The 18,175-nt window shown below is 34.6% G+C and overlaps 1 protein-coding gene across 3 annotated transcripts in view; it reads left to right on the forward strand.

Moving 5' to 3' along the window:
* LOC100272001 (serine protease inhibitor 27) overlaps positions 1 to 18,175 on the forward strand; it is a 70,878-nt gene that overhangs the window by 50,951 nt on the left and 1,752 nt on the right. Inside the window, exons 2-4 of one of the 3 annotated variants that reach the window (XM_062675494.1) lie at positions 13,548 to 13,638; positions 14,345 to 14,889; positions 15,901 to 17,768. In XM_062675494.1, the coding sequence (XP_062531478.1) occupies positions 13,574 to 13,638; positions 14,345 to 14,889; positions 15,901 to 17,768 (2,478 nt within the window). In that variant the 5' untranslated portion in view covers positions 13,548 to 13,573. Of the gene's footprint in view, positions 1 to 12,962; positions 12,992 to 13,547; positions 13,639 to 14,344; positions 17,769 to 18,175 lie in introns of those variants that run through there. The other 2 variants (XM_062675493.1, XM_004932647.4) reach the window with 2 other exon arrangements.

Below are 18,175 nucleotides of genomic sequence, written 5' to 3' on the forward strand. Positions count from 1 at the left end.
AATACTATCTGTTTATGTTACCGGAAGTTTTATACATGAGGCCACGACGACTTCAAATGGTCATTCAGCAGTTTATCTGATGATAGGCGAATATATCCTTGTCCGATTTTTATTGACTCGACAAAAGTTTTCTTGAAACTTTATAATTTTATTAGAAAACTTTACTTTTTCTTCATCAGAATCCGTATATAAAAATAATCCGAAATATTAGGGTAAACATGATTTACCCTTCTCAAAGACAATTAGGCTGAAGTGTTCCGACCTCCATTCTTCTCTTTTGTACAAATTGAACAATCACTCTAATGGAAATCTAATTGAATTGAATCATTACTAGTTCTCAAACTGTTTTTTTTTCTTGCGTACAGTTGACTTTGTTTTTTTTTTATTGTATAGACGTATGACGAGATCTCATTGCTCATATTCTGGTATTAAGTGGTTATTAGACCTTATAACAATGTAAATATCAGATAATTTTAAACTAATATGCATAAAAAATAAATTAGTTAATAAGTAAACAAATAAAATTTGTACGTGTCAACTCATTATTTTATAACAATCCACTAAGTGAAACTTAGAACCCCTGTTTAGTCTACAATATCTAATATATAAAATTCTCGTGTCACAATGTTCGTTCCCATACTCCTCCGAAACCGCTTGACCGATTCTCATGAAATTTTTTATGCATATTCAGTAAGCCTGAGAATCGGCTACTATCTATTTTTCATACCCCTAAGTGATTAGGGTTGTCCACCCCTAACATATTTTTTTTTATTTGGACTTTTTTTTTTGTTATAATGAGGTATTATGTGGTTGAATGAGGTTTTGTTATTTTTATTATATATTCCCTCATCGTTCACAGCGCTACATCCCTCTTTCACTCATTTACCACATCCTTACAAACTTGCAATAAGTTAGTTTTTTTTTCTACACTAGAAATTCCCCAGAAATCTTATATTTGGCAAAACAATGTTTGCCGGGTCAGCTAGTAGTTAATAATATTTTTGTTCGGATCGCCATATTTTTTACATCAATAACCATTTTAGAATAGCACTGCAATATATTCTTTTATTACTGTGCATTATTCGCACACGTTGCGTAAGTCGTAAAGTGAAATTGATATATCCGGATGTGTTTATCAGTTTTAATTTGTAATTCAACACGTGCCCGCATGAATGTGTATTAGATTTATTGTTGTTAGTGTAGCGCAGCGGTGTCACGTGCGATTCGTTAACGCATAATTGTGGGTTCGAGAATTGGCACGTAAATGTTGGCCTAAAGGAATTTTTTTTTTTACGGGTATTTTTTTTAGAGAGAGACTTCGTATTAAATGTTTATCGAAGTCTTCCAATCTAAATCTCAAATTAAAAAATATATTGTGTTTACAATTAAAAATCGAATTAATATAGAAATTACTTTACTCAAAAGACTCAAAAGACTCTCCAAACGCTTGAAGGAAGCTACACGTGATGCTAAAGCTGGCTGGTACTTTGCACAGGGAGTGAGTCTGGCTGTCCAACGAGGTAGCGCAGCCAGTATCTTCGGAACTGTGCCTGCTTCAAGCGCATTAGAAGATTTGTTCTATATACTGTAAGAATTGATTGATGTTAAATAAATTGTTAAAAAATAATAATATAATAAATACTCAAATGGTTGTAATAAACCAAACTGCGTATCTCAATAGTAAACGATAGGAAAAATAGTTCATAAAATAAATAGGACATTGTGCTTAAATAATTTGATAAGTATTTTACTGGTGGTTCTGTGAGCTCGGAAGGGTAGATACCATTGCTTATTTCTGCCGTGAAGCAGTAATCCGTTTCGATTTGAAGGGTGGGGCAGTCAATGTACTAAAAACTGAGACATATAACTCATGTTTCGGTATAAGTAGGGACATCTCCTTTAATTACGTCTATGGGTTCCGGTGACTAATTAAGAACAAGTAGGCGGTGGTAGGACCTCTTGTGAGTCCGCGCGGTTAGGTACCACCACCCTGCCTATTCTGCCGTGAAGCAGTAATGCGTTTCGGTTTGAAAGATAGGGCAGCCGTTGTAACTATACCTACTTGAGACCTTAGAATTTATATCTCAAGGTGGGTGGCGCATAACGTTGTAGATGTCTATGGGTTCCAGTAATCACTAAACACCAGTTGGGATGTGAGCTCATCCACCCATCTAAGCAAAAAAATAAAAATAAAAAAGGCCGTTAGCTCGATCGTCCGATTAAGCAAAAAAAAAACATGAATTAAATGTAATAATTCGTAATAACGTTGTGTGGAACGTCCGTGAGTTAGCCTTTTAAGCCTAAGCTAGGTCAAACGCCAAGCGGTCTGTTAGAGAAATTCCCTTCGACGCATGTAGCTCCTTTGAATTCATATGAAAAGGAAGTGAAATCGGGTTACTCGCACAAAAGCATATAAGAAGGTTGTAGTAAACCGAGATCGTGTTACATGAAATACGTTTATGTTGTTGATACGAGAACGATCGCTTTAAGTAGCTTTTGCTTTGGTGTTGGTATTTTGATCTGCTTTTATTAACCAACTAGCGACCCGCCCTGGCTTCGCTTCGGAAACTGTAATTTATTATTGATTTCTCCACTATTTAATGCATGTTATTATACATATAAACCTTCCTCTTCAATCACTCTATCTATTAAAAAAAACCGCATCAAAATCCGTTGCGTAGTTTTAAAGATTTAAGCATATATAGGGACAGACAGATATAGGGACAGAGAAAGCGACTTTGTTTTATACTATGTAGTGATCAAGTGATGAATGAATGCATATATCGGAGTTTACGAATAGCTACGAATAAACTCATCGACGTTGACATCATTACTCAGATATCCTTTAATCATTAAAACATATATTAATTTTTATTCAGTTACTTTGTTTGGGTAGACATAATTCGATAGTGTATAATATAAATTTATTATTAATTATGAACATAATTAAAAAAATAAAGTATATTTTCGAATATGACTAAAATGTAGTGGACTTTATTTAACGTATACTCCTTCATATGTACCAAATTTAAGTATGATGTCAGTGGGGCGAATTCCTATGGGGATAATTATTAGCAGATTATTTAACACTTTTAACTGCAAGACAGGATTTTCTGCTTCGTTTTAAAGACCAGAAACACACCAAAAAGTACAAATAGCATTTTCAATTTGGCAGCACTGCGAAAATCTATCATGGGTTGTAGGGTTCACAAGAGGTCCTACCATCAGTTATTACGTAATTTATAATTTTGCGGGTAAAATTTTTATTACACAATGTTATTCCTTCACCGTGGAAGTCAATCGTGAACATTTGTTAAGTATGTATTTCATTAGGAAAATTGGTACCCGCCTGCGGGATTCGAACACCGTTACATGGCTTGATATGAATGCACCGGACGTCTTATCCTTTAGGCCACGACGACTTTTATTATATTTATTATAATAATATTACAAAGCTCCACATTATTCCACAGTATAAGATAGTTTTTCTATGGGTTATTATTCTATGGTTAGTCTATGGGCTCCAGTAACCACTTATTTTTTTTTTTTTTTTTTATTGCTTAGATGTGTGGACGAGCTCCTAGCCCACCTGGTGTTAAGTGGTTACTGGAGCCCATAGACATCTACAACGTAAATGCGCCACACACCTTGAGATATAGTTCTAAGGTCTCAGTATAGTCACAACGGCTGCCCCACCCTTCAAACCGAAACGCATTACTGCTTCACGGCAGAAATAGGCGGGGCCGTGGTACCTACCCGTGCAGACTCACAAGAGGTCCTACCACCAGTAAACCGTCTAAGGCAGTAAAAGATACATAATAATAATAAAAAAATGACAACTAATAATCTATTGATTTCCCAGACAAGACGGTATTCGGTTAAATTGAAAACGCTGAGTTTTGTACGAGAATTCGTTTCTACTCAATTTTCCATTTTCCGTCGAATCTCAGATTAATATCCGGCACTGACTATATATAGCTTGACATATACGAGTACAAACAACATAGGTTTGTGACTTATCAAGTCAATTAGATTTTTAATTGCATTTGAATAACCACTTATTGTCATCTGATCGTGAGTTTTCATCGATGCTCATGGACGTTATCGATGTCAAGGGTTCAGCTAAGCTAAGCCACTATGTAATGCTCATGAGTATTTTTAAACCTCATTGAGAAAACTGTTTCAAGATGGGTGATGGTATTCACGTTGTTGATATCCATAGATTCCGACAACCACTTAACACCAGATGAACCGTGAGGACATTAATGAAAGCAATAAAAAAGCTCTAAGCCAAAGTTTCCTCTTACTTCATACATATGAAATAAAATATGCTTAAAAACCAAATATTTTTCATAAATAATTTTTAATTTTGAACGAGAATCAAACGCATTAGTGGCTAGAATAATAAATAACACGAGATGTGCTCTAAGTGACTAACCATTTTACGGGCAAGCTTAAGAGTAAGCTTACTCTTAAGCTTTTCATTGCATTTTTTTTATTATAAACAAAGTCACAAATAATAAAAAAAATGCAATGGAAAAAGCAGAAAGTCCAATTTTCTAACCTACGGCCTTGTTTACATAACATCTTGAAGCCACTTTATAGTTTACGGGGACAAGCTTGTATGCCGAGCTTGCGACCGTGCTTAATCATTTCCAGTCTTTGCATAACGAATACAATATTTATTTATATCATAATAAATGTTCTTGTTTGCTATGAACAACTAAAACAAGTTTGTAAGGAGTTTACGTAAAGAATATATATTTGCTTAGAGAGCAGAACTTTTATTGATTGGAAAGTATGTAAATTTAGATTTGATTTCTTCTCTTACGTCCCTAAGAAGGATTCGTTTCTTGCTTGAATTATACGTGCTTTAGTTTTGTTTCTACGTCTCAAGATAATATTGAGTAAATATAAATAACATACATATAATAAGATTGAGAAATATTTTATGTAACTAAATCTCAAAATGTTGGTCAAACCAACAAAGCTCAAATCATTTCGCTCAACGATCATGCCCCTGAATAAAATTTAAGCTAGCTATGAGTAATGTTAAGACCTATTTAGACTATTTTGTGAATCTATCCTTCATTTGTGAGTGTTTTTATTTACATTTATTTTCTAAGAAAGCGAAATTTATTTACTACATTGCTTAACTTTTTTGTATTTTCCTAAGAAAAACAATTTTTCTTGATGTTCGCGGGCGACAAATATTACTCAACTGAGTGCTGTAAAAATTGATTAAAATTTGTATGGGACAGATTGTTTGCTCTAATATTTAGAAATATCTGTATACTGAAAAATCATTTTCTTTTATTCAATTACAATTACGAATACTTGACTTTGTTGATGTTTATCAAAACACAAAATAATGTAAGATTATTATATAAGATATAGTGTTTTTGTCGCGGATCCTAAGGAAAAGGATAAGGATAGGAAAAACATAGGGATAGGTATAGGATTTTTTTACTGGTGGTAGGACCTCTTGTGAGTCCGCGCGGGTAGGTACCACCGCCCTGCCTATTTCTGCCGTGAAGCAGTAATGCGTTTCGGTTTGAAGGGTGGGGCAGCCGTTGTAACTGTAACTATACTGAGATCTTAGAACTTATATCTCAAGGTGGGTGGCGCATTTACGTTGTAGATGTCCATGGGCTCCAGTAACCACTTAACACCAGGTGGGCTGTGAGCTCGTCCACCCATCTAAGCAATAAAAGAATAGGAAGATAGAATAAGAATAAAAACGATTTCAAATATCCGTATATATTTAAATCCGTATATACAAATTTTAATTATTAATTGAACTCTACCAAAAACTTGTAACGCGTTAATTTACACTTTTAGTCTATACATTAATTTGGTTGTTCTGGTTGTTCTTCGAAATGGGATAACCGGTTCTGAAATGTAGCTGGTAGGTTTATCTTTTTTTTGAGAATATTGTATACTATATTATTGAGAGAATATTGTAAGTATATTATTATATGCTTTTTTTGGTATTGGAACGTTCAGTATTCGTCTGTAATTTAAAACACACTAGTTTAGTATTTTTTTAGTAACACAAACACGAATGGAAATATACGAAAACAAAACCAAAATATTCAATGTTAATACGTGTGTTTGTCTATTAAATGTTTCTAATCGATTCGTGTGATCGTAAACTGTATGTTATAGTGTAGTTGATGTTCATGTTTTTTTTTCTTTATTGCTAATAGATGGGTGGACGAGCTCACAGCCCATCTGGTGTTAAGTGGTTACTGGAGCCCATAGACATCCACAACATAAATGCGCCACCCACCTTGAGATATAAATTCTAAGGTCTCAAGTATAGTTACAACGGCTGCCCCACCCTTCAAACCGAAACGCATTACTGCTTCACGGCAGAAATAGGCAGGATGGTGGTACCCACCCGCGCGGACTCACAAGAGGACCTACCACCAGCATCTAAATATAAATTACAATATTATTGCGACATACCGGATGTCGTTAAAATACCGGGTACGTTCTGGTTCTGAGGATATATTGTCGTCCGTTTATCACAATAACAGAAACATGAATCGTTGAAAAATCACAGTAGGTACATGTGATTTTTATTCGTGAGTTACGTTATTTTTGCGTATGACAAAGCGAGTCGCACCAATTCGTGTTACGTCTAAGTAAAAGCTCCATCTTTGTTGCTTTCAATCTAGACGCATATTTTGTTTTAGGTTTATCTTTTTAATCTGTGGTCTGTCTATTTATTTAATACTAGCTGACCCGGCAGACTTCGACTACGAACTCCTTACTTACTCCTACGAACTGCCTATTTATAAATAAGACGCCTTTTAAGATCGATTTAAGGCCGATAAATAAGAGACTTTTGTATAAATAAACTTAAAAGAAAAATAGGAATTCGTCCGACTGGGGACACGTCAAAGGGAAAACAAAATTGTTATTTTTATTTAATTTCGAGCACTTTCATATTTATCTACCTTTCAAACCATCTCTGGACCTCCATAAATAATTCAAGACCAAAATTAGCGAAATCGGTCCAGCCGTTCGAACTAACGAACAGCAATTCATTTTTATATATCTATATAGATTACAAAAATTTTTTACTTAATACCCCTTAATAAGCTTTGTTTTCTTGGTAAATAAATAAATCTATTACTTTTTTAATGGACTTTGGACATTATGAGTGATTTTGAACAAAAAATGGGAATTAGCAACAATTAACAAGGAAAAAAGTGCGCTAAAAATTAATGATTTCTCGGGTACGATGTTCTCAAAGCTTTTTACGTTTCTCAAAGCTTTTTACATTTCTCAAAGCTGTTTACGTTTAATTAGCTCAACTGATTTCACTCCTGACTCATTGAAGAAAGTGTTCAAAAATATAGGCACAACAAACGAAAAACAACAATGAATCATTTATATGTATACCCGGTACAATGATAGCATTGTCGAACAGCGAAATGAGGCTTGTTTTTTTGTTTATTTTAAAACTGACGCCGCATGAAATTACAATTACAGCTCATTATCAGCTCGTATTACGAAACAAGCGATCGTATTGTTAAAACGATCGGATGATTGATATTTTAATGTGCTGTGAAATTTAATTTATCACGTTAGACTGGTCCAATTGAAATCTAGTCATCAATTGTAGTAAACGTTTAAAGAAAAAAACCTCGTTGTTTTTTAATTTCTAAGATCAATATCTCAACTGTGCTTTCATTTTAATTAAATGTAATGAAAGGTACTTTTACTGGGTCTATTGAGATATAATTAACAACAGCTTGCGAAGTAAATTCCGTCGTTTAAGAAAATATAACAGTGTTTTAAGCTTGCTCTACTTAAGTTCTTCTACACTTCCGAGGGCTCTTGTTTGAAATGCTATTTCGAAACTAAAACAAATATTCAGCCAGCCGATTTAATACGTCTATCGTAACTTGGCCTCTGCAACGCTTGGCCGTCGGTCTCGAGACCCGTTCAAACAGCGGAACCGTACATATGTAATTATGATTTTTTCCGCAAATACGAGAAGCGAGTGCAACGCAAGTTCGACGACCTTTGTCACGAAGTGTTGTACCGTTACAGCGGAGTTTACTTTCAGCTAGACCGCACCTGGCTTTGTTAGCTTTTGCTCAATGCGGATAAATTGTGTCAACGTTGGAGTTGTTTTATTACGTTTTCGTCCAACTGTGGTCGTTTACTTTTATTAGCGAAGCAACTGTTGTTGACCAAGCAATTTTTATTGTTATTGCATTGAAAAGTACAGTTTCAATGACTACGATTGTGCGTCAACGCAATCAATATGTGATAATTCAAACTTATCCCATCTTAATTATGTTTCAGTTAAATATTTCATTAATTCATTATACGATAAAGAATAGAATAAAATAACAAAAAATTAACAATGAAAATGCATACCTACTTCAAAACCTATGAATCTTTGAATTAAACTAATATTTAGAAGATTATAATGTTTAGTACGAGATTTTCCTCCTGGATGAACGTAGCGTGCAACAAAGCTAGGAATGCTTATGGAAGGCTTAGAGATGCAAAGCTACCCTTAAAGGTAAACGGAGGGATAAAGTAAACCGCAGCTTTATGTGGAATAATATTATAATGTTTCGATTTCGTAACTTTGTCTCTTTTCTGCAAAATAAACGAATGTCTTCACGGAAAACTTTTGGCATGATATTTTTTATGTCTGTACATTCCTTTTAATAATAGTATCATATCTCAAAGATATTGTTAGGGCGAAGTGAGTCGTGTGACCTCGACTGAGAGTTTCTGATGAGCGTCCTGGATTGTGATGCTTCCGCCTTGAAACATTCATTATTGAGCTGGCTTCTAGTTTTTGGGAAAAAATTTTACTCGTCAGTACGCATACAAGAAGTTCATTTTTTTCTGGGCCTGTGATATTGCTAGACAAATAGACTGAAATGATTAATAATTAGCTTTTTAGTTATAGTATTTCAGTCATTCATGGCAATAAAAAACGCTAGAACAAACCAATTTTTAAAAATTAAGTTTTAATTGTGTAATAATATTAAAAAATGTAAAAGTTTTCATAGAATATACTTTTTATCTTTTCCATACCGATAGTAGCGGGTGCGGAATAATATGTTTGAAAAAAATATGCATATTACATTATTGAATTGATAATAATCGTCTGTTTGACTTTTAACCAGAGAATTCGATTTTATGATCGGTTTTTTTTTATTGTTTAGATTTCTTAGAACCCGATTTCTCTAGCTAGTGCTTTAGCTAATTGAGCCATATTTGTATTCTCTTATCAAACACCCCGATTTCTAAGTTATTTGAAAGGCCTAGTTCCTACATGAGCGGTAGTATTGTTTAAGCTCACAAAGTTAACTAAATAAATGAGATCAGGTAGACCACGTGATTGTCCCGTCTTGATTAATGAAGAATATTAATGAACACAAATAATTAATTAATATCAATTTCAACAAAATTAAAACAAAATTACGGGCAATTTGAAACTGTAATGAACGCTTTAAAACTTCCAGACTGTTTATTAAGAGTTTAAAGTAAGAGCACACTCTTTAGCAGTTCATTATTTTCATTTTTAAAAGTTTCTCGAGTGTACGACGAAGTCTTTATTAAAAGACGTAAATTTTTCAGACATAACGGCTTTGAATAATTCACGAAGAAAAGGTTTCGCTATAGTTTTATTATGATCATATTTTATTCTATGTCCCTAAAAGTTTTTTTTTATATATTTTTTTTATTGCTTAGATGGGTGGACGAGCTCACAGCCCACCTGGTGTTAAGTGGTTACTAGAGCCCATAGACGTCTACAACGTAAATAAGCCACCCACCTTTAGATATAAGTTCTAAGGCCTCAAGTATAGTTACAACGGCTGTCCTACCCTTCAAACCGAAACGCATTACCACTTCACGGCAGAAATAGGCAAGGTGGTGGTACCTACCCGTGCGGAATCTCAAGAGGTCCTACCACCAGTGTGGTACTGTGTATACACGCATAACAGACAGAGAAAAAAGATAAGCTTCATAATAAATAAATAAAGTTACGTTACAGCAAGTCTTCATCGATCGTCTTTTTTTTGGTTATTTGTTTTTATATTATTAACTAGCTGACCCGGCAGACTTCGTAGTGCCTCATTCGATAAATAAAAGACCTAAACTTTTATATAGAATAAACTTAAAACAAACAAAAGGAATCCGTCCGACGGGGGACACGTCAAAGGGAAAACAAAATTGTTATTTTTATTTAATTCCGAGAATTTTCATATTTTTATACCTTTTAAACCTTCTCTGGACTTCCACAAATAATTCAAGACCAAAATTAGCCAAATCGGTCAAGCCGTTTTCATGTTATGTCGTGACAACGGAAAACGGGTTTCATTTTTATATATATATAGATTAATTATTTAAATTTAATTCAGTTAATTAATTTATTAAATTTTATTTTTGTATGTTTATTTAAAGATATAAAAACTAAACTAAACTAAATGCTAATATTACGATTCAGATCCATTAAACTGTATTTAATAACAAAGATGCCAATAACAAACAATACCAATGCCAATAACAATAACAAACATGCCACTTTTCGGGATTTATTCTAAAACGGGCTTTGTTTCTTGAGGCTTTGGTAGCATACAATATTAACTTGGCTCACCTCACCGCAATCAATTTGACTTCAAAGTCAGAGCGGATTGTGAATATTTAAAACGGTCGGCAACCGAAGCACGGAAGTGTCAAGATCTTAAAACTAAATGCGGTTGGATAAATGTTACAAACGCCTCAGTTGTTAATATTTAATGTTAAACCTTTGATTGTTTATTAAGAAGCGCTCGATTTTACTACCAAGATATCCTGTGGTTTATCTTTTACTGACAAACTTTAACTATTGTTAATCTTTATATTTATGATCGCTTAATTTATTTTAAACGCACCACCGCGATAAGTTTCTCACAAACACCGTACAGTCAAGTTCAAGGTCTAATAAACTTATAGTTATCACCGATTCAATGAATTACCAGTGGACGTTACATCATGTGAGCCAATGCCTGTAATTACTGCACAACGCAGAAGCGCCGGCGCATCTACAAGTAACGGTGGTTGACGGAACGGCCAACCATGAAGTTGCGGTTCAAGTCATTATACACACAGAGATAATTCGAGAAGAAATTACACGATTAAGTTCTGTGTCAATCTTTTGAGGTATTGTGGCCGTGATGGCACGGGGTCAATGCAGTTCAGTTTTATAGCCAATTTGTAACGTATTAGAATGTTTTAAGATCATCAAATCGAAGTAAAAACTCAAATTCAAGATGTTAAAATGAAACCCGCAAAATTATAATTTGTGTAATTACTGGTGGTAGGACCTCTTGTGAGTCCGTGCGGGTGGGTACCATCACCCTGCCTATTTCTGCCATGAAGCAGTAATGCGTTTCGGTTTGAAGGGTGGGGCAGCCGTTGTAACTATACTCGAGACCTTAGAACTTATATCTCAAGGTGGGTGACGCATTTACGTTGTGGATGTCTATGGGCTCCAGTAACCACTGAACACCGGGTGGGCTGTGAGTGAGCTAGTCCACCCATCTAAGCAATACAAAAAAAAAAGATGTCTCAAAACTCGAACGGAATTTGAAAAGAGTTTATTTAGAAAAATCCCTTCATGTAAAGTCCATTGGAGCATCGCTAACTTAGTTTGTAGTTTGTAGTACACAAAAAAAAAACTCATCTTGACATCGTAACAAAACTAGTTCTAGTGACAACGACCGCCTTTTTTCTTGTTGAACAGGTTGCCAATTTTTTCATAAAACCTTGCGTGCAGTGATACAGACTATTATTGGCTATGGTGTGATTCGTCTCGTTGGTTTTAGAAGTATTTTAACGACTCGATGCGTGTAAAATAACCAATTATGTCGTTTAAATTTTTTTAACTATTAATTACGTGTGCGGAGGTTTTTGTGCGAGTTGATGTTTAACTTTTACTTTTAGTGATTCTGGCATCGGAAGTTTTCAGTGAAAACATTACAGCGATATCATAATTAAAATTCTTATTTTTATTCCCTTTGATGGGCATCTTACGTTATGTTATATATTAATTAAGTCTTTATTGATTTTCGCATAAGTCCACACACATCACAAACTCATGCCGTCGCCTACTTTATGATTGGATGTGAAATTCCCGTCTGTAGTATAAAGCGGATGGCTTCAATGGAATATTCAAACGGGAACAAACGAACGCTTCACGGCAGAAATAGGCAAGGCACTTATAGCTTATATCGGGTGTTCGGCGAGCTTGCTAAAACGTGCTCACGTTATATTCGGGTTACGATTTGATCGCAACAATAAAAAACCCAGCCTCTATGTCGACAATACTCGTATACCGGCTCCCTTCGAACAGGACTACATATAACATTTGGAGACAATAATAAGCAAAACTATATATTTCGTCTAGCAACTTTGGCTAAATATATGGGCAAATCATAACTGAAACATATTAGGTACTATTTTTATGTAAAATATAAAAAAAATATATTTATTCATTTCTTTATTGTTAACATAGAAGTAGAAACACAATCATAATTTGCATCTGTGCTTGTACTAGGTGATAAAACCTGTATCTCAAGCAGCAGTGCTTCTCGTACAAAGAATACAACAGCTTTACTTCAGATACACAAAAATAGAAAATTATTAGACATAAATTAAACTGAAATTCATGGATTGCATAAAAGTGACAATATCTGAGCTTAGAAATATAACAATTAACAAAAAACTAGAGGTCCCGCAGTAGTCGAAATTCGACTATAATTAATTGGAATTGTAAGTTTGTACACTATTATGATTGTATTTTATGCTTCTATAATCACAAATTTCGCCAAGACTACACTATAAAAAATATTAATAAAGACAAACAATATTTAATCTATTCTCAATTTGACAACAGACGTCAAGAACAAAAGTTTGACAATAAATAGTATGCATGCGTGTGTGCGTCAAATACATGGTCTATAGTGTGTGTAATGTTTTCTTTATTGATTTAATGTATCTTTTATGCATTATTAAAAAAAAAAATTAGCATTGTGCACTTCTTCTCTATATTCTCTATAAGTGTGGAAAATTTCATACTGATCCGTCCCCGCAATTTTCGTAAAAAGGGATACAAAGTTTTTGCTTCACGTATTAATATATAGATATTGAAATGAATGTATTACCTGTTACATGTTATGTTATGTATTTGTTATATATATATTGTTGTATATGTTTTTACTGGTGGTAGGACCTCTTGTGAGTCCGCACGGGTAGGTACCACCGCCCCGCGTATTTCTGCCGTGAAGCAGTAATGCGTTTCGGTTTGAAGGGTGGGGCAGCCGTTGTAACTATACTGAGACCTTAGAACTTCTATCTCAAGATGTGTGGCGCATTTACGTTGTAGATGTCTATGGGTTCCAGTAACCACTTAACACCAGGTGGGCTGTGAGGTCGTCCACACATCTAGGCAATAAAAAAAATTAAAAAAAATGTATGTACCTGTAATGTATGTTAAATAGTTTATGTTTCTGCAATTCCAGGTGTGAATAGTGTATGGGAGGACAAGATGCGTGTCATCCTTTGTGTTTTGCTGGCAACCGCCTGGATTTTAGCTGATGCCGACGAAGAGAGGTAAAATAAAACAAATAAAATATCCACAAAATAAATGTTGTATGTCAATAAAAAAATATCGCCCGAGGGACGAGGAACTTTGATAGACGATTCAAACTCGTTTTAGTTTCCAATTTTTTCATATACCTACGCAAATGAGAAGGGACGGCAAAAATTCTTTGAAGTTCACGATTGAACCCTTTCAACCTTTCTACGTAAGATTTTGTAATTTAGAAAAAATATATACAAATACGCAATTATATTACGATACCTGCGCTTTTGAAGTGGAATGGTAAATTCGCTGGTGGTAGGACGTGTTGTGAGCATCACTAGGTAGGGTAGGCACCACTAGGTAGGGTACCACCACTCTGCCCATTTTTGAAGGGTTGCGCAACCGTTGTACTACAAAAATTGAGACTTAGAACTCATGTCTCGAGGTGAGTGGCGTCAATTACATTGTTGATGTCTATGGGCTCCGGGCTTAGCACCAGGTGGGCCATGAGTTCGTTCATCTACATAAATAAATATAATAAGCAGATTTACTACAGAATGTTGAAATTATTGAATTATTTATCTGTCTGTTTGTATTTTATTGAGTTATACATCACTGATTACTTTTCAGGAAACTAATAGCCGCTGAACTGTGCTCAGTGCTTTGCGAGATTTTGTTTCTAGTATCTCTAATCTTTTTATCAAATAGTTTCATAAGAATTAACTAACGTTTCAGGGGCTCCAAGCTACCATTTGTGGCTGATTCAGTCGGTAATACGCTACCTCCGCCGCCAAACCTGCCTGCGTCTGTTGGTAGTCCAGTCAATCTATTGACTCCTGATCGCTATGAGTTCTACACTTTCGACGAATCCGGTGAATTAGTGAAGAGGTTAATGACTTTAGAAGAAATTCAAGCTATAGTAGCTGCCGGAGAAGAAGGAGACGGCTTAGTTACGTTTGCTAATGACAAACAACCAACAATAGCTTTTAATTTCAGTCAACCGCCTTCTACTAAAATTCACAGCGTCGTGACCAATGTGCAAAACGTACTGAAAGCGCAAATCGAAGCCCACAAAAACAAACCAATGGTACAGCCAACATTTGATACTCCGGATGTATCGGATTCGTGGAGTCTTATTTTACCGTCGATATTTGGAAATACTGGTATCGATATTGTACCCGATAAAACTTCAGAAGCTTTTACTACGCCTGAAATAGAAACGCTAGAATTTGAGAAACAAAACGATCAAGACTTAGAAGACAATTCCCTAAGCAAAGAAGGTAATCATCAACTAAATACAATTTCACAGGAAAAAGATCAGATTTTGGTCAACAACGATGAGCCATCAAAGGAACATGTTAGTTTCGATTCGATTAATAAAGCTCATAATATTACTACTACTAGCACTACCACTGTTACTACCACGACAACTACTACTCCAGGTACTACTCCGACTACTACTACACCTATTCCTACCTCTACGACTACTACGCCTATTCCTACCTCTACTACTACTACACCTATTTCTACCTCTACTACTACTACTACTACACCTATTCCTACCACTACGACTACTACACCTATTTCTACCACTACAACGACACCTATTCCTACCACTACAACTACACCTATTCCTACCACTAAACGTAATTCCATTCCTACTACTATCACCACTACGGCTACTTCTACTACTATTACTCCACCTACAACTACTAGTACAACAAGTAAGCTAACTACAACAACAGAATTTCTAAAGACGACCACAAATAAAGTAGTGTCAACAATTAAAAATAAAATAACAAAACCTACCACAATAACCACTACAAAAAGACGTACAACTACAACTTTTAAACCAATTACAACAACAACTTCAGCGTCAGAAACAACTAAGTCTAGTCTGACGAAAATCACTACCGTGCAACCAATACCGACTACAACAACGAAATATTCATCATTATCTAGTATAAATACTGATACTGAAGATTTTATGCAACAAATAACCACTGAAAAGGCAATTTCAACTACACAAAATATAAGTGAACAAAAATTGAGCACTTTCATTCCTATTTCCACAAAGAACTACGTAACTGAAAGAACAACACAGAAACCAGTCGAAACTACTAAATCTACATTCACCACCGATCAGAACGCTCAAATGTCAGCTTTAACCACGAAAGCAACAACTTCTAAACCACTAAGCAGTACAATTAGTTACAGTTCTTCTATAAGCAATGACTTGGGAAGAAATAATGTAACCACGTTAACTACACAGTCTGTATCGCCTTCTACAGGAGTTTCGTCAACTGAATTTTTGGCACCAGAAAACCCTACTATATTCAATAATTTCTTAAGCAACAATATCCCTGTAAGTACAAATGAACATTTTAACAACAATGATAATGAACCAATGATACCATTATTCGACGTGGCGCAAAGTATTAGTCAGATTGCCACTGACCTTGGCAATAATTATCAACCTATGCCGACTGTTACGAATATGCTTGATAACACTAAAATGGAGGAAGACGGCTTGGAGAGCAAGGAAACATTGGATATTGATATACCAACAGCGACTGATAATGAAAATAACGTAAAAGCAAATAATTCGACAAAAACAGATGAAAGTAATTTCGTGAAAATTTCCACTTTAATTCCCGAATCTGAAAAGGATGACAAGTTGAAAAATACCGGTGATTTTGACTTTAGTAAAAGTGAAGTAGTCACAGATTCAGCTACTGATTTGATCACAACAATCTCAGATAACGCTACGTTCGATCCGATTATGAATGAATCGATTGACGATTTATTATCACAAGTTTCAAATGAAGTTCTTCAGCCCATCGTAACATCAGATGTAAATAGCCTAAAAACTACTACCGTTGAAACAAGTTTTGATACAACAACTGACTTGAGTGATTCTGAAGTTATTACTTCAACAATAGTAGCTTTAAGTACTGAAATACCAACAAGTACTCAGCCTACTGTAGATGAAATGACAATTGGAAATGAGATTCCTACCAACAGCTCACCAGAAGATACTACTGATCGCAATTTTGAAAATGAAAAACAAGAAATTTCAGAAAATATTGACGAAGAAAAGTTCGTTCAAATTTCTGTTTCTGGAAATAACAATTCCCAAAAACCAAATGTTGACATTTCACCTGAGAAAGTGGAAAAAATTGAAGAAAATAAAGATCAGGAGCTAACGACCACAGCTTCAACTCAAGAGTCAACTACAGTAGTAATGACTACTATTGAAACATCAACTATAGCTAGTAATACCATGATTAATTTGGCTATAGAAAATAATGCCAAGACAAATCTTAAAGAAAAATTGAATAAAAAAGATACAGATAAGCAAAATGACGCAAAATATGAGCCATTACCAAAATTTGATGAATTTAAAAAGAAAATTCAAAAAGTAAATATTGCAGATGAGGAATTGGTGAATGAACGAAATAATTCTTGGAAATTGATTCCTACTGTGTCTCCTTCTAAAGGGGATGATATTTCAAAAGAAAGTAACAAGCTAGAAAATAATTATGGCTCTGACAATAATGATAATAAAGACATTGTCTTAGAGTTTTCTAAAGAAAACCAAGGATTAGAAGTAACAACAAAAGACTTGGGTGCTGACGTTGCTCAGTTTGTTGAATTATGTAATGAACTTGCATTTAGATACTGGAATGTCTTGGTAGAGAATATAGATAAAAAGAGAAGTTTTGTTCTGTCACCTTACTCTATAACTTCGATGCTCGCTATGATGTTTATGGGAGCTAGAGGCGCTACGTCTGGAGAAATGAACGAGATACTTAAATTAGATGACATGGTAACATTTAATCCTCACTTTACCTTAAAAAATATTTCCGATTCGATCGAAACAAGTCCAGAATCTGGAATAATTGTATCAGCATTTATAAGAGAGCTGTACAGTGATAGAACCAAAGGAAAGATATTGACTTTCTATAAAGAAAGGGCGCAGCATTTCTACAATGGGCATGTAGAAGAAGTTAACTTTAAATTGATAAGTGACATTATCCGACGTCGAACTAATCTACTCGTGAAGAGATACACTTGGGGCAAGATAGCAGAATACATGAAAACTAACAGCATTGTTATGCAACCCCCGCTAGCTGCCTTTTCAGCTAACATATATCAGGTTAGTTTCAATTATATACTGTTACCTATATCTTAATTGTTTTTACCAAATAATAGAATTGTAGAATAGACAAACTTATAATTTAATCTCAAATTCACTATTAAGAGTTTATCGATGTTTAAATTATTTAGAGCTAATATGGTTTTATGTATATTTGTATGTCGAGGATTGAGAGACGTCTTTTTCCAGCTGTGGATGTCTATGGGCTGACAGATATATACGAGTATAAGAATGATAAATATTTATTTTAGTAAAAACCATACATTTTGTTGGTATTACTAATAATCTATGTTTGTAACTTAAAACATTACACATTAAATAACTGACTGTATATATTATTTTTCGGAGTCTTTCATAAGTGCCTGCTGCAAAAGCTAATAACTAGCAGTCCCTTGATCTTGCTGGAT

The sequence above is a fragment of the Bombyx mori genome, chromosome 23 (assembly GCF_030269925.1).
Source record: "Bombyx mori chromosome 23, ASM3026992v2".
Classification (NCBI taxonomy): Eukaryota; Metazoa; Arthropoda; class Insecta; order Lepidoptera; family Bombycidae; genus Bombyx; species Bombyx mori.